At 42.6% G+C, this 25,691-nt stretch overlaps 1 protein-coding gene across 12 annotated transcripts in view; it reads left to right on the top strand.

Moving 5' to 3' along the window:
* MLLT3 (MLLT3 super elongation complex subunit) overlaps nucleotides 1-25,691 on the top strand; it is a 131,760-nt gene that overhangs the window by 62,382 nt on the left and 43,687 nt on the right. For all 12 annotated transcript variants that reach the window (XM_077345196.1, XM_077345185.1, XM_077345188.1 and 9 more), the window contains 4 exons: nucleotides 11,241-11,323; nucleotides 17,552-17,695; nucleotides 19,803-19,922; nucleotides 23,206-23,811. In XM_077345196.1, the coding sequence (XP_077201311.1) occupies nucleotides 11,241-11,323; nucleotides 17,552-17,695; nucleotides 19,803-19,922; nucleotides 23,206-23,811 (953 nt within the window). The remainder of the gene's footprint in view (nucleotides 1-11,240; nucleotides 11,324-17,551; nucleotides 17,696-19,802; nucleotides 19,923-23,205; nucleotides 23,812-25,691) is intronic.

The raw sequence follows: 25,691 nt of genomic DNA, 5'->3' as shown, positions 1-25,691 counted from the left end.
ACAGAGTGGTTCCTCAGTGGAACAGGCTTCCTTGGTAGGTGGTGACTTTTCCTTCTTTGGAAGTTTTTAAGCAGAGGCTAGATAGTCATCTGACAGAAATGCTGATTTGATGAATTTAGGCAGATTGTGAGTGGGTGGGTAGGAAGGGATATGTCAGTGTTTATCTCTTGAGGCCCTTTCTTGCATACCGAGGGAATTGCTAAATTTCCACTGTGTGATGGTAGGTGAATTTCCTCCAGGCCAGGCTGGATTCTGGAGATTTTTTGTGGAGGAATCACTTGGGCATGAAATTGGGGTCACTGTGGGTGAGCAGGTAGTTGTGAGTTCCTGCATTGTGCAGGAGGTTGGACTAGATGACCCTGGAGGTCTCTTCCAACTCTATGATTCTATGAAGCTGATAGGCAGTAGCTTTGGGTGGAACAAAAAGATTTTTTTTCAAAATGGTGCTGGGAGAGCCCTGAAGGCATAGCTGTCCCGGACTAGGATCGCCACCCCCACCCCCCCTACCATGAATCCACGGGACCCCGCCAGCTACCGCCCGGTATCGCATCTTGCATTCCTGGGCAAGGTGGTTGAGAGGGCCGCCGCGGACCAGCTCCTAGCATTTTTGGAGGAAACTTCGGCCCTTGATCCATACCAGTCTGGCTTCCGTCCTGGCCATGGGGTGGAGACCGTGCTGGTCGCCCTGACAGATGATCTCCGGCGCCAGCTAGACCGGGGCGGGTCGGCCATTCTCGTGTTATTAGACCTGTCAGCCGCATTTGATGTGGTTGACCACGAGCTCTTGGTTCACCGCCTCGCTGATACTGGGATTGGAAGGGTGGCTCTTAAATGGCTATCCTCCTTTCTAGAGAACAGGTCACAGAGGGTCGCTGTGGGGGAGGAGTTATCCGACTCCTTTGCACTCCCATGTGGTTGACCAGCGGACCAGCTCCTAGCATTTTTGGAGGAAACTTCGGCCCTTGATCCATACCAGTCTGGCTTCCGTCCTGGCCATGGGGTGGAGACCGTGCTGGTCGCCCTGACAGATGATCTCCGGCGCCAGCTAGACCGGGGCGGGTCGGCCATTCTCGTGTTATTAGACCTGTCAGCCGCATTTGATGTGGTTGACCACGAGCTCTTGGTTCACCGCCTCGCTGATACTGGGATTGGAAGGGTGGCTCTTAAATGGCTATCCTCCTTTCTAGAGAACAGGTCACAGAGGGTCGCTGTGGGGGAGGAGTTATCCGACTCCTTTGCACTCCCATGTGGGGTGCCACAGGGAGCGGTGCTCTCCCCCACGTTATTTAACATCTATATGCGTCCCCTGGCTCAGCTGGTATGGAGTTATGGGCTTGGGTGTCATCAGTACGCTGATGATACCCAGCTCTATCTCTTGATGGATGGCCGGCCAGATCTCCCCCCAGAAAAATTCACCAGTTGTTTGGAAGCAGTGGCTGGATGGATCAGGAGGAGCCGCCTGAGACTCAACCCCTCCAAGACGGAGGTCCTTTGGCTAGGCCGAAGGGAGCAGGAACAGGAAGCGCGTCTTCCCTGCCTGGACGGGGTACAATTGTCATCTGTGCCCCAAGCCAGGAATTTGGGAGTGATTCTGGATACCTCACTTTCCATGGAGGCCCAGGTCACTAAGGTAGCTCGGACGGCGTTTCTCCATCTACACCAAGCTCGGCTACTAGCGCCCTACCTGCCCCCGGAACACCTGGCCACTGTGATCCATGCAACGGTTACTTCTAGATTAGACTTCTGTAACTCGCTCTACACGGGCCTACCCTTGTCTCTAACCCGGAAGTTACAGCTGGTACAGAATGCAGCTGCACGGGTCCTCACTAAATCATCTTGGAGGTCCCATGTTCAGCCTCTGCTGAAGCAGCTGCACTGGTTGCCAGTTTGTTTCCGGATTAGGTTCAAGGTTTTGGTATTAACCTTCAAGACTATACGCGGCTTGGGTCCTGCATACTTGAGGGACCGCCTATCTCCTTATGCCCCCCGCAGGGTACTTCGCTCTGCGGGTAAGAATCTGCTGATGATCCCAGGACCCCGGGAGGCACGCCTGGCCTCGACAAGGGCCAGGGCCTTTTCGGTCCTGGCCCCTACCTGGTGGAACGAGCTCCCTGAAGAGCTGCGGGCCCTGTCGGAGCTCTCTGAGTTCCGCAGAGCCTGCAAAACGGAGCTCTTCCGCCAGGCGTTTGTCTAAGGCCGGGTGATGGCCCGGGGCTAAGATCGGACCCCTCTCCCCGGAGGGGGGAGGCCAGTACTAGACTGACCTGGTTCCCCAGATTGTTCCACCCTATGCCCAATTATCCATCCGTTCCCTTCTGCTCATCCAGTGGGCCTGTACGGGAATAGTTTTTTAATCGCCATCATTGTTACTCAGTCATTATTTTAATGGGGTTTTAATGGGGAATTTTAATGGTTAATATATTGTATTTGTATTAAAACATTGTGAACCGCCGCGAGCCGGTTTCCGAGAGCGGCGGTCATACAAATCAAATAAATAAATAAATAAATAAATTAATTAATTAAAATATGCAATCCACTGCCTGAGGTTGTTGTGATAGCCACAGGCATAGAGTACTTTAAAATGGGATAAGACAGATTAATAGAAAATAGGTCTGTCAGTAGCTGCTAGTAACCACTACATCCACAGGCAGTAAACCTCTGAACAACATCAGGGAAACCTCAGTCTATGCCCTATTGTTGGCCCTCTAGCAAAACTGTGACCCTTTGTAAGACAAGAAACCAAAGGACCAACAGGGCTGGTCTTCACCACACCTTGTGACAGTTTCCTTTAACTTCCATTCAAGCTTTAGACACTTAGGGATTATCTCAAAACAAGTCTTCTTAATTGGAACACAATTTTAGAGAAAGAAGCATTTGCTTTGCATGTGTAAGAGGGTGGCTTAATGGAAAGCCATTAATTGCATTTCAGTTAAACAAAGTGGGGAGGGGGGAGATGTTGCATGTTTCTAAATGATTTTGTCCCATATGTGTACCATATGTTTTGAGCAAAGTATAGGCTAAAATAAAATAGAGCTTTTTATTCTTTCTGTATTGTTGCCAGTATTCCTAGCATATGCATGGAACTTTGTGTGCTGCTTCAAGCTCTGGAATATGCTTTGTTCTTGGCTGCACAGAACTAAACTTCACACATGCAATCTTTATGCTGCAGAAGATATAAAATGAATATTTTAAAGTGATAATTATGAAAATCTAGTGGGTAAAGCCTGTTGTACATAGGAATAAAATGGGCGCTAGGCTGCTGTTCTGGGTGAGGTCACTGGAGTGATATTCTTTGAGCAATTGCATGTCTGCAGGGGTAGTTTGTGTTGCATGTGGTGGCATCTTCATTGGTTCCTGGACAACAGCTATGAGTCACTGGCTTCAGTCAGCTGGGAAAGCCACTAACTCCCAATGAAGTGGTTTGCATGGGTGGAGCTTACCTGTCAGTTGATAATTTCATGCTGCACCACGTTCTTCATGACAATCTGGTCTGAGTCTTGAATCAGCATCTCTTGTCCTGGGCCAGCAACCACACAGATCGTGAAATTCTGAAAGCATCTAACTCTTGGAATGGCAACATAGATCCCGTGGCTGAATATGGGCTCCTCTATATGGAGGCCTGCTTTTTCAGGGTCTGCCCCTGAGATTTGTTTATTATCATGGCGAAAACCAATTTGACGAGGAACTGATGGCGGTGGAGGGAGTAACATCAGCATGACCCGGTCCAAACCAGAGGTGTGTGAGAGACCCCCTAAATGGGATCCCCAGCATGGGCAGCAGAGGCGAGTATATGGAGGCAGCGATTGATGCATAATCTAGAAGGAGAGACCCTTGAATTAGACTTAAGGTCTTCAGAATCCAGAAGAGGATGCATCCAGGAGACAATGAGTGGCTGGGAGCGTGAAATATGGGGGGGGGCAAGGCCTTCCTCTGGGCACCACCACTGCAGCAACTCCGAGGTTTTGGCAAAAGTCTCCAGGTAGCAAGTGCCCGAGTCCTGGCAACCCATACATGCTGTATGGAGGCTGGCAGAGAGCATCAGAGAGACTCACAGAGGGCTACATGCATATATCCAAGTAGATACAAACATGTAGCATGAAGGCAGGGAGAGGGCACCAGACACACATACACACATGGGAAACTGATGGAGAGGGCCAAAGGCGGCAGAAAGGCAGAGAGTGTACGGGGAGGAGGCTGTGCCCCCTGGCTGTCCCTTGTAGGAGCCCCTTCCCCAGGGTTGCCAATGCCAAAGAGGTGGCACCTATCTGGCTACCTTATCACCTCTCTGCAACTTACCCTTCTGATTCCTTTTCTTCCTCTGCCCCTATTTATTCTGGAAACTCTCCTTTTCATAGTTCTATTCTCGTAGCTGATAACCAGCACTGTAGGGCAGGGAGTTAGAGAGCTTAACACTCTGGAAAGTCAGCTGCCACTCCAGTCACCATCTTGGGTGAGCTCCGAGCACAGTTTTTTTCTCTACGGTGTACACCATGGCCACAAGTGCTTTGGATGACAGCTTCCTCTCTGAGTGCAACTTAGATGGTTCTATATTGAGCTTCCCTCCAGTGACAGACAGACAGACAGACAGAAAGAAAGATGGCAAGTATGCCCAGTACTTCAAAAAGCTACAGACTGTACAGTATGCTACCCTAACACATGTATCCTTAATATTTGACATTGGAAGGTTAGGAAAATAAAAGTTGAAAAAATATAACAAATTTCTGTAGTAAACTATTTGGACAGAAACACCATCATAGAGTCACAATAGATAGGACTGGCAGCATGTTTCAATATTAAGCTAAATTATTTAACATTGAACATACTGAATACTTTAATTGTTGGCATTAAACACACTTTAACATATGAATTGTTGCCATAACTATTTACATTTAGACAGAAACTTCTTGAGAATACGTAATATGCCCACAGCATAAGAGGTTTTTCAGTGCTCCCTCAGAATTCCCAATTTTTCCTTTGGAAAAGAATGATGAAGTCTTCAGAATTTTCCATAGTATGCATGTGGAATTAGAAGAAGGCTTTGAAAGACAAGGTTTTTCTCAATTAAAAATAAAGTATTTCAAGTGGATTTCCTCCCCAGTGCTTCCACCAAATTTCCCATCAGAAAAAGGACTTTTTGTTTTCCTGGACCAGCAGTCTACAAGTCAAGGGTTATTTCCTACCTTGCATAGGTTTCTGGGAAAGGGGGTTTAAACTCCCCTCCCCCCATACTGTACCCTTAGTCCAAATCAGAGGCCTGAATAGCTGCTAACTGACCTGTTAAAATGCTGAGAAGATCCAGTCACTGATCTCCTCTTATTTAATCCGGCCAAGCTCTGTTCAAACTATGGATCTAGGAGGGCTCAGCCAAAGTGTGCCATTTGGGTTTTCTGCTTTTTATAAACATTAACGCTGCTTTTCAAAGTCTGTGCTAATCAGACTTTGTTTATAGAAGGGTGGCAAAGTGATTGTCCCAGGGAAATGACAGCAACATTTTGGGAAATTTACTGCCCCAAAATAATCCCTTGTGAAGTGCCTTGCCCTCCCTGTTCTGCTAGGCTTTACGAAAATAATTGAGGGTTATAATATTTCATAGAACTAAGCTTTTGGCATTCACAAGGTTTTGTTATGTACTCTAAAAAACTATATAACCTAAGTGCCACCAGAAAGGGTTTCCAGTTCTTTTACATCAGTAAAAATTCATTTAATAATTTGTTTATGACCTGAAATATACCATGTCCCTTCATCTCACCCTAGTTTCATTTCAATAAACTGCTGTGTTCCCAGATGATCAGCTAATACATTCCATGTGTATCGAGATGAGATTGTTCTGCCAAAATTTCTTTGGCACCTAGAAAACTTTTGTTTGGGTAGAGTTGTCTGTGTAATGAATTAGCTATTAAGAATTAAGTGAGACTTTTACAGTAGAATCTTAAGCAGAGTTACACCTTTGTAAGTCTGTTAAGATCAACTGAATTAGAAGGGTGTAACTCCTCTTAAGAATGTGCCATCAGCATCCTGGGCTTCTTGAGTTTCTAAGAGCTTAATTATATGTAGTCTTGGGGTAGCTCCCTTATCTTTGCTGTATGTATTTTAAAAAAAACAACAAAAAAGCTTCTTTCTGACATCTTGTGTAGGGAGGTAAAAATATGCCATGTGGAAAATTTACCAGAATAAATGCTTCATTCAGTGTTTGGTCCCCAATACTAGTTGATATGTTAGATTGCACCCAAATATTGCCATATTAAAGTGGTAAGGCATTATTTGTTCTTACAACTGCATAAGTTCTTATAACACTGTTAAATGTTTCAGTGTGGATTTTCTCAAAAGTGTTTTTAAAATACTTTAGGTGTGTATTACTTAAACTGTGAACCAGATGAGTAGTGAGATGAGAATATTCTCTAAACATTGTCATTTGAAGCTATTGCATCCTTCTTGTAATTTCTAGCTTCTGTGTTATGCAGAATACCTGGCTGTGCTTAAAGGAGAAATCCTGCATTTCTAAATATTTTTATACATGACTTCTTTGGCTGTTTTCATTGGTTTGATTGACCTGCTGATGTAGTCTTTTATAAGTCATTGTGAATTGTAATGTGATGGGGGAAGGATAGTGCATGTCTCTAACTTTGTAACATACTGGTAAAGAGCACAGACTCTTCTTTTGTGGTGTCCATTTGTCAGTCCCAGTGATGCAAAGGCTGCCCCATGCATTGTATGCTTTCATAGTCCAGCCGGCTACATTTTATTTATGAATTTAATTTCAATTTCCCTTTTCATCCCAGTGGAGTCCCAAAGAAGCTTACATTGTCTACTTCCTCTTCTCCATTGTATCCTTGCAATGCACCTGTAAAGTAGGTTAGGTTGAGGGAGTAGGACCTGGCCCAAGATCACGAAGCTGTCTTTCATAGCAGATTGGGAATTCAATCCTGGGTCTCTTAGATACTCTTCTGAATAGCTGTTGCCCCAAGCTAGCTCAGAACCCCCAGTTATATATGCTATCATTTTTACTTAGAGAGTACCCATTCTGGCAAACAAGCACTGAAACAAATGACACTAGTGATATGACTTTTGATTGTGAAACCAATGGTGGATTCTTCTTTCAGAAAAAAAATCCATACAGTTACCAGTTCACATTTCATCTTCCAGAGTGGCATGTCTTCAGAAAACGGTGGTTTTTGATCACTTAAAATATATGCAAAGTTTGTATATTAGTGTTTGTGTATTAGTGTGCACGTTTGGTGAGTCTGGTGAGATTTTAGACTTATTCTCCTAAAAGGTTCATGGCATACTGCTGCTGAAAGTGAAAAGCAAGTTGAGATTTGGCATAAAGGTTTGTTGTGCAAAGACAGTGAAAGTTAGTTAATTTATTTCCATACTGTCCTCCCTTGCGGCTCAGGGCAGTTTGCACAGAACATAGGAATAGTACAGCGCAATTCATAACATCAGGTAAACAATAACTGTGTTCTCCATAACTGAAGATAACAAGTAATATAACATTTGCTGTGATAACATTCACTTGCTAACTATGATCCCCTAGGTTGTTTGGTTCGGGATTCAGTTCATGGGGAGGGGTTTCTGGGAGCCCAGGAGATGCTGTTGGTTCAATTGACCTCAACCAAATGCCTGGTAGAAGAGCTCCATTTTGCAGGCCCTGCAGAATTGTGGGAGTTAAGGCAAGGCCCTGATCTTTTCAGGGAGCTCATTACACCAGGTAGGAGCCAGGACAGAGAAAGCTCTGGCCTTGGTTGAAGTTTGACAAGCTTCTTTGGACCCAGGGATCAACAGCCAATTGGAAGTGGCAGAGCATAGAGTTATTTCAGAGGTGTAGGCAGTGACTCAAGTACACTGGGCCCAAATCGCATATGGCCTTAAAGATGTTTACCAAAACCTTAAGTCTGATCCAGAATTCAACTGGGAACCTTTGAAGACCCTGGCTGCAGTGTTCTGGACCAGTTACAGTTTCCAGATCAAGGTTAGGGGTAGGCCTGCATACAGCAAGTTGCAGAAATCTAGTCTAGAGGTGACCACCACATGGATCACTGTGGCTGGGTGATCTGGGGCCAACTAGGGTGCTAGTAGTTAAACTTGGCGTAGATGGTAAAAAGCCAGCCATGTTACTCTTGTGACCTGTGCTTCCATAGAGAGGGAGGCATTGAGGATCATGCCCAGATTCCTGGTGGAGTGAGCCATTGATAGCTGCATCCTGTCTAGGTTGGGCAGAAGTGCTTCCTTGCTTGGATCCTTCCTGTCCAGCCACAGGACCTCTGTATTTGAAGGGTTGAACTTCATATGACTCTACTTGAGCTGCCTTGTCACTGCTTCTAGACATTTGGCTAAGACATCAGTTCCTGGCATTCTTGGAGGAAATTTTGGTACTCGATCCATACCAGTCAGGCTTCCATCCTGGCTATGGGGTGGAGACAATACTGACTGCCCTTGGTGCCAACTGGATTGGGGTGGCTCAGCTATCTTTGTAGTGCTAAATCTGTCGGTCACATTTGATGTGGTTGAACACGAGTTGTTGGCTCACCATGTCGCTGGGGCAGTGATACGGGGAACAGCCCTTCAGTGGCTGCACTCCTTCCTTCAGGACCGGACACAGAGGGTGGCAGTGAGAGATGTTATCGCATCCCTGTCAACTCCCTTGTGGGGTCCCGCAGGGGACGGTGCTTTCCCCCACTCATGTCAACATCTTTATGCAACCTTTGGCTCTGCTAATGCAGAGTTTTGGCCTGGATTCTCATCATTATGCAGATGACACCCAGCTCTATCTCTTCATAGACAGATGGCCGGACTCCCCCCAGAACCATTCACCTAGCCATTGTGATCTGTGTGATGGTCACTTCCAGAACTGACTTCTGTAACTCGCCTGCCCTTGTCCCTGACCCGAAAATTGCACCTGGTGAAAAATGCAGCTGCTAGGGTCCTCACTGGAAAACCTTGGAGGGCCCATATCCAGCCGGTGCTGAGGCAGCTGTATTGGTTACCAGTTGTGGTCCAGATCAGGTCCACGGTTTTGGTTTTGACCTTTAAGACCCTTTGCGGTCTGGGACCCACATATCTTAAGGAGTTAGGGCTTTACACTCTGTGGGCAGTACCTTGCCCCCATGAAGTTCTTGGCCCTGACCAAAGCCAGGGCTTTTTTTTTCCTGGCCCCAGCCTGGTATAACAAGATCCTGAAAGAGCTGAGGGCCCTGCAGGAGTTTCCAGCATTCTTCAGGGCTTGTAAAATGGAGCTCTTCAGCCAGGTCCATGGTTGAGGCTGGGGCATGGAAGATCTGATCCCCCCCCCCCAGAAGAAAAAGATCTCCACTAAACCGTCCATAATTATTGATGTGTAGCCGGCACTTGGAGCCCCCCTCTGGATACCAGAAGGCAACCCAGTGGCTGCGTGGGGGATGGAGATTGTTGCCACCTGGAGTAATTTTCATGGGGTTAATGTATTATATGTTTTATATGGGGGTTTTATCTTGTAACCTGCCGCGAGATGGTTACTGGGTGCAACAGGATATAAATTGAATAAATAATAATAAGGTTTAAGAGGGAGAATGAGAGTGGCCACCCATCAGGATGAAGAGCTGGGCATCATCTGCATATTGATGAAATCCCAGCCTAAATTTCTGCACCAGCTGAGCAAGAGGGCAGATGAAGATGTTAAATAGGATTGGAGAGGACCACTCACTGTGGAACTCCACGTGTGAGCTGGTGGCAGCCTGATAGTCTCCTATTGCCTCTCCTACTGACTCTCTAAAGCTCCATCAGATTAGCAGGAGCCTTTGTATGAGTATCAGTTGTGTTAGTTTTTAAAGCCAAAAGGTTACATCAAATATTTCAACTGCTACAATTCTTACCGGAACAATATTTTCTAGCATGGAGCTGTGACCACAAATAGCATTTTATTTATAGCATCCTTAAATTTACAAGCAGTTTTTGGAGTATGATTTGAGATGAATAAATGTATGTCCCAGAATGTATGTTACATACTGTTTGGTTTAAGTACACTTAGACCAGTGGTCCCCAACCTGCGGGCCGCAAAGGCCATGGCGCCGGGGGGCGGCTCCCTGTGCCCGCCCCCCCCCCGCAGTAAAAAACTTCCCAGGCTGCAAGCTTGCGGCCCGGGAAGCTTCTTACTGCGGGAGGGTGAGAAGAGGGAATCAGGGTTGGGCCGCACCCGTGCATTGCGCATGCGCATGGCGCATTCACACATGCGCGATGCGCGGGCGCGGCCCGATGCGCGGGCGCGGCCCGATGCGCAGGCGCGGCCCGATGCCCTGCCGGTCCCCAGCCTCAGAAAGGTTGGGGACCACTGACTTAGACAACATCTCTGTGCAATGTGAATATTAGTGGGGGACATCAATATTTCCTCTGCCTATGCAAAAGAATGTATTTCATTCTGTGTGCAAAATCTTCAATGTAAACTTTTAAAGGAGAGTAAAGATATGGGATCAAGATTTTTCAAGCCACGTATCTCTTGATGGCAGAGCGCATGCTTTCATGAAGAAGGTCCAGGCATCTCAAAATAAAACAGTATATGGTGAGAAAAAGCCTGACACATCAAGGAGCCACTTCTAGTCAGGGTCGAATTGAGTTGAATGGAACAATGGTACATGAACACAGATATGGTGCCCGTTGTGCTTCTTGTTATCTGTATCTAAAGAAAAACGTGGAAGGGTTTTAATGGAGGAATGGACACTTAAGTGGTGAGGTGCTATTGGAAAACTTTGCAAATAGTATCAACTATTGCATGGATGACAATATGGAGTGGCAGATAAAATAGCATCATGTGAGTTGTTTAAGGCAGGGGTAGTCAACCTGTGGTCTTCCAGTTGTTCATGGACTACAATTCCTATGAGTCGCAGCCAGCATTTGCTGGCAGGGGCTAATGGGAATTGTAGTCCATGGACATCTGGAGGACCACAGGTTGACTACCCTGGTTTAAGGTACATTTTGTATAAAGATAAAGCTGTAGCCCTGGCTAATCCACTTTATCTAAGATTCCTCCACGTTAAGAAATCATACATATTTTCACTACAGGGTGTGGGTTATATCCCAGTATCTATTGTTCAGGTCAGAATGACTTTGAATAATTTGTTGTCGTTGTAGGGTGTGGGTATTGGGTTCTAGCTGGTAACATTTCCCCCCCCCTCCCCAAATCTTCATTTTTAAGGGAATTTGAAAGCTTCATTCATAGAATTATTGCACAAAATTTAAAAAGCTCAAACTCCTTTTTCTTTTTCTCCAAGTGTGCAAAGATCCACCATACAAAGTTGAAGAATCTGGGTATGCTGGTTTCATTTTGCCGATAGAGGTTTATTTCAAGAATAAGGTATGTACTTTGAAATTCTTGACATGTGAATATATGGGTATTTTTATTTTTAAGATTTTTTTCCTACTAATCAATGCTATATTACAGCTTGGTAAATGTAAGTTGAAACATATGCTTTGCAATTCAAATTGCAGTGCTGTCATAATTTTATCAGCAATTTTTGGCACATGAAGTTGGCATAGGAATAGGATTGATCAGGCTTTCTCAACTAGGGTTTCATGAAAACCTGGGGGTCCTTGGCCCTAGTAGGGTTTCCTGAATGGGTGGGAGTTAATTTTTTTTATATATATATTTTAAAAATGTTAAACATTTATTGGGTGATATGACCAGATATGTTCATGTCGACACCCCGAGTGTCCAATGATGGGCCAGGGGGGGGTGCAAAAGGGAGAGGCCCTGGGTGGTTGTGTACCCAGCCATATTCTGTACAATCATGCCATTTCTCGGGTTTCTTGAAGCCTGAAGAATGTTTCAGGGGGTTCTCAATGGTAAAAAGGTTGAGAAAGGCTAAGATAGTTATATAAAATTGGAATGCAATTACGAAAATGTCTTAGACTCAGTTGAAACAGATATTCTGTTCATACTCAAAGCATATTTGAAGCTGTTCTTTAGTTTTAATAATGAAAGGGAAGATGGGTATGACAGCTGTTTCTTAACATTCATTGAAACAAAGATATTCTGCTTACACTTAAAGCAAAATTAAAGTGGGTCTTAAGTTTAAAAAATGCATTATTATTACGTTTTAATAATAAATAAGTACATCTGTTTCTTATAAAATTCAGTGCTGTCTGTATTCTGTGCACATTGCTTGAGTTTGTTTAAATACATATTTTTCTCTGAGATACTTAATGTGTGATGCTATTTTCATGATGTATTTTGGAAAGCAGGAAATGTACAAGCTGAAATGCCTATTTTCTTTTCCCTTAATTGTAAGGAAGCTGTACCTTTTCTCTGCCAGAAACATTCATATAGCCATACTCACATTGACTAGTAGCAAAAAAAAGATGGCCTTTTGGAAAGTTGGAGATCTTGGGTGAAGCAAGAGTGTTAAATATTGCCTACTATTTTTATTTATTTTGATTGATACTAACACATTTATACTCTGCCTTTCTCCTGGGTCAAGGCATATTACAATACATTATGGGGATAATGGTCAGTTTGGCTGATCAAGTGATCATTATTTGACCACAGCCAACTAATTTCATGAAGCCTATGTCAAGCAGATTAAATTTTACCATTCTAGTATCCTGACCTTTCATAGTAAGGGCAAGAAAGAGGTCTCCTTTAGGGATAGGCAGGAATCAGTTCAGGAGCCAAAATTCAGCATGAACATGGCCTAGTTCAGAACCCACTAACCAAAGTTTGGGGAAGTTACCCTTCCCAAACATTTACTGGACTTTTGTTTGGTTCAACTGTTAAGGCTATTTAAATCTAACACCTGATCAGTGTGGGTCCACAGCTGAACTGTTAGGTTTAAATGGCTGGGAGCCATTTTAAAATCTCAGCCTAGCAACTGACGGCTCAGCTGACCCACCTCAATTCAGGAGGAAGCAAAATGGTCCATTTTGCTTCCCCTTGCTCCCAAGCCATTTAGCTTAACAGCCATTACACTCTAACAGCAAGGTGGGTCTGCCCATTGGTTGTTAGGTTTAAATGGCTGCAAGCCATTAGACTTTTCAGTTTTCCTCCTCCTTGCTTTGAAGCAGGGGAACCAAAATGGACCAGTGATATAGTTGCCAGCCATTTCACAATGTTCATTTTCCTCCCTCACCCAGACTGGGGTGGGTGCACCTGTTAGCTGCTAGGCTGAAATGCGTGTTGGTTGTCAGTTTTACTTCCCCACACTTCCAAGTGGTAATTCCAAATTGAATTCCTAAACCTGAATTTCTAGATTCATGACCCCAGCTCTATAGAAATTGTCTGCTTTCCCTGCTTCCATAGGCCACTCCCAATATGGGTCAGATAGCTCTGTCCTATAACCACAAATATGAGACAGTTTTTAATTGTAATTGTATGTATTTATTTCACAAATGAAATTTAATTCAAAACTAGGCCTTCCAAAAATGTGTTAGTATCAATACAAGCAACTGATGTATTTTGAATGTAGTTCACTTCAGTGTACCTATGAGTAAAATAGCTGGGCCCCATGCCAGCCATGGAAGTAGTCCAATCAGGCTTTCCACAGACAAAGGAGAGGTGTCTCTGTATCCTCAAGGGACTACTTAGCTGTGAAGAAAAAAAGGCTTTGTAAACTAACCAAAAGGAAAGCAGACCCAAACATGGCTTGATAAGGTATTGACCTGGAAGCATTTGAGATTCATTTGAGGGAGTAGGGATTAACTTGCTCAACAAACTGAAAGCTCACAAAATGCCTTAAGAGGCTGTGGAGGGAGCTGAGGTGGGATTTCCAAGTTGGTTCTTTGCTTCATGAATTCCAATGTTCAGTATTTGAATGTTTATCCAGGCATACCTTTATTAGCGTAGAATTCAGATACAGCATTTCATACTGTATATTAAAGGTATCCTGAGTTGCTAGCCTCAAACTTTGTATATTGTACTCTGCCTTAAACCACAAGGAAAGGCAGGATATAAATATTGTAATAGAAGAAAAATTAGTTGCCATTATCATGTAAATATTTGACCAGTATTTGTCAGATAGTCATCCCTGCTGCAGCTATACTGTCAGTATACAAAATAGACTGTCAATAAGAACACTGGCTTCTAATTTTACCAGCACTATAAAGTGCAGGTTGTTCTAGATTTTTTTACTTTTCTTTATCACACTTCACTGATGGAAGCATGATAAATGAGGCTACAAGAAGCAGCGCACAACAAAACTGAAATGTGTGTCAGAATATCTGTGGAACCATTTTTTAAACCCAGGAATAGACAAAATTGGCAAAATAGATGCAAGTTCAATGGAGTCAGTTATGTTCTAGAACAAGGCTAGACAATTGATTGGGCTCTTCAATGATAAACTCAGGGAAAATTACATTTTCTTCTACTGTCTAAATATTATTATTATTATTATTATTATTATTATTATTATTATTATTTAATTAATGTGTGTACTGCCCTCCCATGCAGGTTTCATATATGGAACCAGTTGAATTTCCTTTTGCTAGGTAGGGAGGAGTCAATAATTATGGCTCTACCACCAAGAAACCCCTAGTTCTTGTTACCTCCTCTCTCGTTTAAGAAGGAAAGATAGCTAGAGAAGATCCTTGTGAAAATAACTTAATAGATGTGAGTAGTATCATGTAGGAGAGTTCAGCTGCAACATTTTGAATTGTGCCTGGAAAGAACAGTAAAGTTCTTCTAAAATAGAAGTCATATGTCCAGTGCTGCAGCATATCCCTTCTTAACATCATTGACCCTGAGGTTTTGTACCAGCTGAACTTAGTTCTTCTAACTGAACGTTATTTGTTTTTAAAAAATGGTTCCCCCTTGTGCACAGCATGTCTCACACCACACTAGCCCTCCACACAGTCGGAGCTGTTTAGGAAGTAGGTGCTGCTTCAGAAAATAAAATGGAGGAAATCAGGGCTATGTAAGGGTCTGAGGGAAAATGCCCTGAGGGTGATAGCAGCAGACTAGTCGGTTGGAGGGCTGCATAGAAAAAGGTTGGGGGCCACATTCAGCCCACGAGCCTCAGTTTGGGGTCTCCTGGTCTAGAGGATTCCAAAAACTGAAAACTAATGATTTTTCATTTATTAATCACCCATGTGGCTACAACAAACTTTTGTCTATTCACTCCAATTTTTGCTGTGTCAGAGAGATGTTTCTTTTGGTGAACTCTCAGCATTATTTATTTACTTATTACTGCTGTTGATAATGGTATCCAAAGTGTCCGTTATTGTGCTAGCCACTATCCAAATTAAAACAAAATTACTAACTCTGTTCAATCAATATATTCTCTCAAATGCAGACATAGCATTTACATGCACTCACAAGTTTTCTTAAATGCTGAGCTTCTACGATATGCCGTACAATGGTTGACACTGAGCATGGGAAATGGTTTGGTCCCCTGAAAAGAAAAGCATGTATGCTGTTTTAGTTTAAAAAATCTTATCAGGATTTGTTGTTCATCATCATGCCTCAAATGAATCTGCCCTACTACTGACCTTAGCTGTTTTTCACAATGCATAGCTTCAAGTTCAGAGAGAAGGCTGCTTTGTGGAGTTCACCCAGTTGTTATTCTAAGCTTGACTGGATTTTTTTGGGCTGTAACACTGAACCTGAACAGTTCTGCTTTGAAGAAACTTTAGAAATATTTTAAGTGTTCACTTATTTTTCCCCTTAGAAAATGAATATTTTAAATGTCTATAAATTTATAGCCCTTCTGAGCCTGAAAATCAGAGCCTATAATATCATTAAAGACAAATAGAAAATATCAGAATGGGGAAGAAAAATTAGCAGCAGCCCCTTAAAGGTCTGAGCTGTGTGATCAGTGGAGCAGGTCAAACAGAAGTTTCATAGTGGGTTGAGTCAAAAAGTTATCTTCTGGCAAATGTGGTAGACGTACGTAACATTGCCCACCGATGTGGTGGAAGAGCAGACATAAGAACACACTCCTGGTGCTGCTCAGGCTGTGTGGAGGGCTGGTGTGGTGTGAGACATGCTGTGCACAAGGGGGGAAAGAGGCAGGATCAATGCACCCTTATATAAGGTGCCATGTGTAAGAGCCCAGCCTCTTCTCCCCCCCCCCCCCGCAGCAGTCAAGCAGAGCAGCTTCATACTCACCCACCCTGTTAAATATTGGTTTCAGTTGAGTTGTGTACAAAATAAAGTTATGCTGGCCTGTGATGGTAGGCTTTCTTGTATGAATCCATCACAGCAAGGAGTGGTTTCAGCATGGGATGAAGCCTGTTTTGGGGGGAGTTCTGTGGGGGGCATCAAACTTCCCATGGTTCGGGCAACTGACTATAAGCAAAGGAGCTCTGGGGGCCAGGTGGCCTGGGGTGGGTCCAGAGGCAATTTACACCTCTCTTCGGCACCCCAGGTGGGTAAACCTCCATTGAATGGGACCCAGCAGCAAGAGGACCCAGATTCCCAGAGGTGGAACCCGGTGGCACTCCCAGGACGCCACTGTGGTCAGGGTTGTTGTGGTCAGCTGCTCACATACATAGGCTCCCTCTCCCATGCTAGACCAACACTCTGATATGTTAATAAAGCTGTGGCCTTGTTTTAAGCCAACCAAACAAGTGTGTGTCATACTCAGCCCAACTTGCCGTCCTGCAAGTCAAATGGGAGCCATCTGGCAAAGGTCCTTCTTCCAGTAGAGGAAGTCTCTCTTGTATCAGAAGGGAGTCTTTGGATCTAATCCCCACAGTCTTTGGTTTAGAAACTCAGTATGACTTAATTGCATCAAGCACCATTAACAGAGGAATAGCCACAAAGCACATTAAATAAGCAGCCTTGTCATCTAGATCAGCTTTAACAGTGGTAGTCTTAGAAGTCCTTGAGGAAGCACTGTTTCAGAGAAGGACATAATGTCTAAGATACTTGTCCAGGACTTTGTACAGCAAACATTAACACTGATTTGATAGGCAGTTTTAGTTGGGCAGCGTAGGAGTACTCTGTTTCTGTTGGCATTCTTGACAACCTGTGGCCTCTGAATAGTTGCTAAGGGCAACCTGATCTAGACTTCATTATAGTAATGACCTATAATGGGGCTACAAGGTGCAATTTAATGTGCTGTAGGGATGATTGATATAAAGTGGACTTATTTGCATTTATTTTACATCCATCAAAGACTAGTTGATGGGCTGGGTAGCTTTCTTTTCTACCTTTCAATATCTTTTTTAAAAAATCTGAATTGCTAGAAGAGTAGTAAGCAACAGAAATGTTCTTTCTGTGCTAATATAAAGGCTTAATGTTAATTGATGGAGACAGGTAAGCAGTTTAGGACTGTAGGAAAGAATGTACACCTCTGTGTCCTTTCTAAGCATGAAAGTTCTAGCTGTTTGCTCCCGTTTCAAAAAGATTGCTGAAAATATTTTAAAACCATTGCCAGCAATGCTGTTATTCAAGTTGAAAGCAAACAGTAATTTTAGTCATTTCTTTCCTGGGTTTCTCAGAGATATTGATTTAAGGAATTTTCAGAACTTTAATTAATGCAATGTCCTGCTTAACCTACAAGCAAAGAAACAAATATGTGTAAACGTGGGATAAAAGACAGTGTGGTATCAGATATTTCCCCCTGCCTGACTATTTCCTAACCCATAGGAAGAACCGAAGAAAGTCCGTTTTGACTATGACCTATTCCTACATTTGGAAGGCCACCCACCTGTAAACCATCTCCGCTGTGAAAAACTTACTTTCAACAACCCCACGGAAGAGTTCAGAAGAAAGCTGCTGAGAGCAGGAGGGGTAAGTCCTGTCTGAATGTCACTCATATATCAAAAAGATTTTCTGTATAAAACTAATGCAGTCTTCACATTACTTGCGACCATGGTTTAAAATACTTATGCAAATTCATTATTTGCTACTAATTAGTGTTTTCTTTAGACTGTGGTGGCCTTGTTGTACTCTAATGTTAAATTCCGTATTCTAATTCCATCATAGGCTTCTTCTAGGCCTTTGGAAAACCTCCTTGACATTATATTGATTGCTGTGATTGCAGAGAATTTCCTGCTCCCACAGAAGGTCAATTGTCCGTTTTCACAATTATTGAATGGAAGTTTCCTATAAGTGAAACTGAGTAAACTAGCATTCTGCTTACACACATATAGTCTTTTGTTGAGTTTGTGGCTAGTTAGGTTTTTACGTACATGGCAAAAATGTTTTGTATCCTGCCAGTGTTGCTGGTGTAGCAGAAGAACCACATGAAATTTGGGTTTCCTCAATTTAATTCATGGGCACAAATGATTAGTAAGGCCATGGTAGTGAGTATCCACAATGAAGACGCCTGTGGGAGAATTCAGGTGCAAAATGGGTTCTGACTCAAAACTGCTGCTTGAATTTGGGATTTGCTCCTAGCTCACTGCCTTGCCGATACTGGGATCAGAGGGATTGCCCTTCACTGCCTGATTTCCTTTCTCCGGGATTGCGGACAGGGGGTAGCACTAGGAGAGAGCTCATCCACCAACTGGCTTGCGGAGTCCCTCAGGGGGCAGTTCTCTCTCCAATCATATTCAGTATTTTTATGTGCCCTCTTACTCAACTGGTGCGGAGGTTTGGGCTGGGTTGCCATTAATATGCCAATGACACCCAATGCTTCCTCCTGATGGATGGCCGCCCTGACTCTCCCTCAGAAACATTAGCCAGCTGTCTGGAAGCAGTGACAAGGTGGCTCAAACACAGTTGTCTGAAGCACAACCAGGACAACCCTTCAAAGACGGAGGTCCTGTGGCTGGGCAGGAAAAGTCCAAGTGTGGAAGCACGCCTACCCAACCTGGATGGAGTACGGCTGTCAGTGGCCCACTCCACCAGGAACCAGGGGGTGATTCTTGATGCCTCCCTCTCTATGGAGGCTCAGATCATGATGATAGCGCGGCTGGCATTTTACCACCTTTGCCAAGCCAAACTACTAGTGCCCTACTTGGCCCCATAACACCTAGCCACAGTAATCCATGTGACGGTCACCTCTAGACTCAACTTCTGTTCTATGTTTGCTCTATGCTGGTCTGCCCTTAACCTTGATCTGGAAACTGCAACTGGTCCAGAACACAGCTGCCAGGGTCCTCACAGCAACACCTGGGAGGTCCCACATCCAGCCCATCCTCCAGAAGCTGCGCTGGCTTCCAGTCAAATTCCAGATCAGGCTTAAGGTTTTGGTTATCACCCTTAAGGCTACCCACGGTCTGGGCCCAGTGTACCTGAGGGATCGCCTCTCTGCCTACACCCCTCAAAGAGCATTACACTCTACCAGTTCCAACTTCCTGGTGATCCCTCGCACCAAGGAAACTTGCTTGACTTCAACCAGGGCCAAAGCTTTCTCTATCCTGGCCCCCACCCGGTGGAACGAGCTCCCAGAGATCAGGGCCCTGATGGAACTTCTATTGTTCATAATGTTGTTGTTCTTGTTATTTTATTATAAACTGAGTTATTTGTATTGTTCCTGTTTGATGTAAAGTACCCAGAGCCTTTTGGGAGGGTGGCATCAAATAAATAAATAAATAAAATTTTGCCTTGAGATATGAAAGTAAACAGGTTTGCATTCTCTCATTTTCAGGACAAATAGATATTTATGTTTTCTGGACCCCCCTCCCCCTTCACTGTTGTGCTTCACTGATAGATTCTAATAGGTGAGGGGTAGAGGGGTGCTTATGCTTTCAGTTCATTCTTTCAGTTAACAGTGCAAGTCAAATGACATTTTAATACATTTGGTTTGGTCAGTAATGAGCATCCTGTGTAGAAGAAACCTGAGCTGGCAATTTATCCATGGTATTTGAAGTAGCTACTGCCAAGAACCTCAGTTTCTGTCCACATCAATTTTCCAAATGTTACTAATACATTTATTTCTCCTTCATAATAGATCATGGTAATGTCAGAGGGTACATCAGCTGCTTCAGGGCAGAGTCTTCATCTCCCCAACCTTCCTAGTAACTCCCTGTCTTTTTCTGAAGTGAAGAAGAAATCATCTCATGGGCCAAAGGTGAGATACAGCTTGGCAAAAGAAACTGGGGCATGCCTCGAGCAACAGTTTGACTGGTGCATGGCCCATCAGCCAAGAAATAACCTAGTTCAAAGCAGTACTTTAATCGGATGACTGAGGAAACAGCCAAAAGCAATTCAAAGATAGGATCATTCTTAAACACTTGAAGTTGCTTGCCATTGATTTATTTTTTTAATTGCAGTTTATTCATAGGACAGATGCAGAGTATGAATGATTGGCAAAATTGTCTTTGCTATACTGATGCATTTAAAAAAAATTATATCTCATGTTAGGCTTAATGCAGTTCACTAAGTAACTGGTTGCTGATGGAAAGCCTAGGCATTTGGACATTTAAATTTCATAAAAGTGTCGAATAATATATTATGTGCTAAGGCTTAAATTATGCATTTTATAATGTTAAAGCAGCAACATAAGTAAAGGTTTGATGAAAGTACATTTCACATTAAGATTTTTATTTTGTAGATAGAAAAACGTGTAAACCTGTGGTTCAATGATGCTTCCATCATTTTCCTGAGCCATATAAAGATTCCTTAAAGTAATTTGAAGATATTAAAGCTGCAAAATAATGGTAGACATGTATTTCAATTTTTTCAAAATGTCCATTGGAACATTGGGTCTTTTTTAAAATAAATTTTAGTTCTGCACATACCTGCAGGTAAAGACTGTGTGTTCAGTAGAGAAATTTCATATACATTAATCTGGCATATTATTAAATTGTTTGCCATTGTTGGAAAAAAAACAGGTTAAGATTAAAAATCGATTTATGTTCATCTCCATGCATAATTCATCATTATTGCATTCGGAATTTTAATTATATGCTGAAGTATTAATTGTTTTGGCAAATAATAATGTAGATTCATCCGCTTTACCTACTTATATAGTCTTTCTGGGTATATCTGGGCCGTAAGGCCCCAGTGAGTCCCAAAACTCACTTTATGTTGAAATGATGCTGCTGGTACTTTCCCTAGACTTGTTTCTGAAACAAAAAACAGTAGTTGCTTATTGATCAACTATTCTAGCTCAAAGCAGTGAAAGGAGGTATATGCTTTCCTCTTCTAAGGGTTGTGCAAAGGCCATGGATTAGGTTTGGAAATGCAAATGAATGATGAAATTACGTTTTCTATGTGTGCTGGGCAAAGCAACTAACAACAATTTAAGAGGGCAAAATGGTATACCCCCCTGATTGCCATTGCAACTGGTTCTGTGAAGGAAATCACAGTAAGTACATAGGCTGAAACAGAATATGTTCAAAGCTGTGGGTGAACAACAGGATATCAGCTCAAACCTTCCAACACTTGATTCAGTAGGCAGGGCTGTTGTTGCAAACAAATACATTTTAAACTTCTCTATGGCTGTTTACACTCCTACAGTATGGACACTCCATATAGAAATGTTTTCTAGTGCATGTGTTCATTATAGAAGCCTTCTAATTGTCACTGCATCACTTCAAAACCAATCGTTCTGTGGTTTGCTGATGTCTGTGAGCCGGCACACATAAATGGCTTCCTCCATGCTTGAATGTAGCCTTTGGGTTATTGGCCTGAGTGCACAGACTCTGTCAGCCTTCTCTCGATTAGGCTGTGAGGTTACTAACTCCAATCCTGACGAAGGTAAAGATGAACAATAATTCTGCCTCCCTTTAAATAATGAGCAAGGCACTAACTGATTGCAGGTTTCTGAAATGAAGCTCTAATTGTTACCATTGATTACAGATTATTTTCATGCTCATATAACACCGCCCCTTAGATTCTTTTGCAACTGAAAAAGTTTAACAGAGACCACTACTTGAAGCAAAGTTCATCTTTTGGATTAGTATCCTGAATTCTGCTGTGGCTGCACATGGGAGCAGTAGTAAAATTGATATCTCAATTCAACATATAAACATGATAATAGTGTTGAAGCAAATGCTGAAATTGATAGGACTCAGAAGCTGGAGATTTTGAAGTCCACTTAACCCCTCTTAAGTATAATGAATTAATTTCATCCTGCAGTAGTCTATGGGAATAGAGATTGCCCAGAATTACAACTGCTCTCTGCATGACAGAGTTTAATTCCCATGGAGAAAATGGCTGCTTCCAAGGGTAGACTCCCTAGCTTTCACCCCCATATCTTCAGGGATTTTCCAGTCCATAGCTGGCATCCCCTGCCATAGATATCTGCTTGGTTCTTTCATCCTCTGACTTTCCTAGAAGGCTGGGAGGGAAATAGGAGCTTGTGCTGAAGAAAGTGAGAAACAGAGGGAAAGACGACTTCTCTCTTATACGTTATCTGGACCTGCACAAGTTAGAGTTCAAGAGAGGCAATATAAACAAATAGGTGTCCTACTCACCTGAGAATTAAAGAAGTTGTTCTGGGAAAGTGAGCAGATTTTTTTTTACTGAAAGGTTTGGCAGGATCCAGGACACTAGAAATAATGGGAATTTAATTTCCTGTGGCTTTCACACTCCTGGACTCTATTGCAGTACATGCAGCAAACTACAACTGCAGTGGTTCTTGGCTCGGCTTTCTCTCTGTACCTTGCTAAATTTGGAATGTGTGGGTGGTCAGGGAAAGACACCCTAGGAACTCTGCAATATGACTTTAGTGCCAGATCAGCCTCAGTCTCTGCCTATATTTTGGATTTTTTTTTTTCAAATATCTAGTCCATTAAACATGAAGTTATATCCAGAATATTTATAATCAAAATGTGAAACCTTTCCTTTGTTCTAAAAATTTATAATTTTGTGAAGCCCATGTCTAGAAGCCTTGAATGCAGTTGCATTGAAATGTCTACCATTAAAGGACAGAAAAATTTAGAAATTTTTGGAACAAAGGAGAGGTTTAACATTTTGATTATAAATAATCTAGGTATAATTTCATGTTTAATGGACTAGATACTCCTGTTATCAATACTAAATATAACCAGGGGGACAAAATTATGTGGCCAACCTGTGGAAACAACATATTGACTGTATTTTCCCTGCTTCACTCATCTGTATTAGGGTTGAACGCTCTGGCGCACTTCGGTGAGCACCAACACCCAAGGTGGTGGCGCGCCAGCAGGCATCCCTCCACACCGTGGCCCCAGCCACCTCAGGCGTCGGAGCTCACCGAAGCGTGCTGGAGCACTCAACCCTAATCTTTATTAGTTTTCAAAACTTGTATGTGATGACCATTTGTTCTCAGGTTTTGTTAAAGTGAAAAGACATTGCATAGTAACGATATCTGTTGTATCTTAAGTTTAGCTTTCTGGATGTTAATTTTGTGATTTCTGTTGTTGCAGGACCCAACTAAGAGTATAAGCACTAGCAGCAGCAGTAGTAGTAACAGTTTTTCAAAGCCCCACAAATTAATAAAGGAGCATAAGGAGAAACCTTCTAAAGACTCAAAAGAACATAAAAGTGCCTTTAAAGAACCTTCCAGGGAACATAACAAATCTTCCAAAGAATCCTCTAAGAAACCCAAAGAAAACAAACCACTAAAGGATGAAAAAATAGTTCCTAAGATGGCCTTCAAGGAGCCCAAACCTATGTCAAAGGAGCCAAAATCTGAAAATAACATCCTTACCATAACAGGTGGACAGCAGCAAGAAAAGAAGGCCCCTACAAAAAGGCCTCCTGGTATGGATTCGGAGGATCTTGCAGCCAAAAAGAGGAAAAAAAGTGGCTCAGAAACTTTATTTAAAAGTTTTTCTAGTGCTCCACCACTGATACTCACTTGTTCTGCTGCTGACAAAAAACAAGTAAAGGATAAATCTCAGTTTAAGATTGGAAAAGTCAAAATGGAAAGTGAAACACTGGAGAAGAAGAAAACCACTTTGCCACCATTTGATGACATTGTGGACCCTAATGATTCCGATATGGAAGATAACATGTCCTCGAAATCTGAAGTAAGGCTTAGTATTATTTTCATTATTTTGCTACTTGGTGGTGTTTTTCTTTGTTTCTCCTTTACAACAAAAGAGACCCGCATAACTATCTTGTACATGTATATATGGAAATAGCTTTTGAATAGAGGAAATTGACTGCAACTGCCTCTATTTTACAGGTGATTTGTCTATTTTGTTCTTGATCCTCCAGGATATTGCACAAGTTTGTTGCTTTATTAATAATCATAAAGAAATGTGAGTTAGTATGGACTTTTCCATGTAATTGTTTCTTGCATTTGGTTTGAGTAGAAAGAGGTTGGTAATTTTTATCTTTTTTCTGTTACCTAATGATAAATGCAAATTCAAAGGAAAGAATAGTGTATTAAACTGGGCTTTGAAATAAAAGGGACATGCATCTGTATATGATGGAAGTGATTTGTAGCCGTTATGAAGCTACTTCAAGTCTGAATCCACATGGGTTTGCTCATCATGATGGTATGGATCCAGTCTAAATTTTTCCATTACTGGAATCCAGTTTTCCTGCTTCTCCCCTCCCATTGCAGCCCACAGATCTCCATGAAATACTTCTGGGAGATGGGGGACTCTGAAGAATGACCAGGAGGGGGGAGGGGTCTGCAATGGGAATCATTGGAAATTGCCAGTTTAATTTGGTTACAACCAGATGTCTCAGTAACTTTCAGGAAGAAAAAATGAACACTATTTTATGATGAGTCATTAGAACTGTGATAGCTGAGAAATACAAGTTGTCACTTGGTGCAGCCATTAGTTAGCTATCCTTCTGAAGTCTATGGGTTGTTGTTTTTTCTTGTATCCTGTGCTGTGGTGAGAACCTAGAACTTGTTGCTCAGACTAGAAACCTTAAATGGGCCTTTCTGCCAGGAAAGTGTTCTTAGGATTGTAGCCTATTTGAGCATGGTTGAACAGAACTAGACAAAAAATTGAGTGAGAACTTTTAGGCTTTTGCTGGGGTGGGGTGTGGCTATTGAATGAACAAACAAAGGCTGGCAGAATCATGGCAGCAAACTTTTTCTGTGACCAGTATTGATTTGAATGTAGTCGTAAGAATGAGTTTGCGGATCAGGAAGCTTTGCTTTGGTTCTCTGGCTTTGGAACATCTGACAGGAGCTTGAGTCTCCCCAAGGGCCAGGGAGACTTTAGGTCCAAATAACGGTGCTTGGCTGCTTTGTTAAGGATGCTGGGGTGGGAGAGTTGTCTGGAAAAGCTCCCACCAAGTATTCAATCACAGCTTTTGCTCCCTTTATGCTATAAGGTTGATTTGTTAATTTCTTTTAATGATCAAGAGACTCATGCAAGCAGAAAGTATAAGTCCCCCAGCCTGACTCAGGATGGATGCTCTCCTTAGCACACTCTAATAGGGAACAGGTGTAAAATCTGTTGAATCTCTGGATTAGCCCTATCTCTAATCAAGCGAGACTTCACTGAATATTACAGACTTGCCAGAAAGCTTTGAAGCTTTAGAGATTCCCTGATTATGTTAGTTTTTAAATCTACATGGCTCAACAAAAAAGAAATCACAGCTAAAACAACCTTTAGAGCAATTGTCTATAGTTCTACTTCTTCAGAAAAAAAAGCTTAAATCCCACAGTTCTGGCTCTGGCATATATTGTAATATGGGGAATTGGCATATTTACACTTACTTAGGTTCCAGAACGTGGAAGGATAGCTTTACAATAAGATTGGAATTGCAGTGCTAAAGAGACAGGACAGATAGTGAAACAACTCTTGTTATCTCAACCAGATGCTAAAAGAGGCAGAGAACCGAACATGTTAGAAATCAAGAATAACAGAATACTGTGAAGATCTGGGTGAATTGTAAAAGCCGGTGGGGCCCCCTTTTCATGATGAGGCCATATTGTAAA

Source organism: Paroedura picta, chromosome 7 (genome assembly GCF_049243985.1).
Source record: "Paroedura picta isolate Pp20150507F chromosome 7, Ppicta_v3.0, whole genome shotgun sequence".
Classification (NCBI taxonomy): domain Eukaryota; kingdom Metazoa; phylum Chordata; class Lepidosauria; order Squamata; family Gekkonidae; genus Paroedura; species Paroedura picta.
Note: the sequence above shows the minus strand (reverse complement) of the source record. Positions and strands in the feature narration are given on the sequence as shown.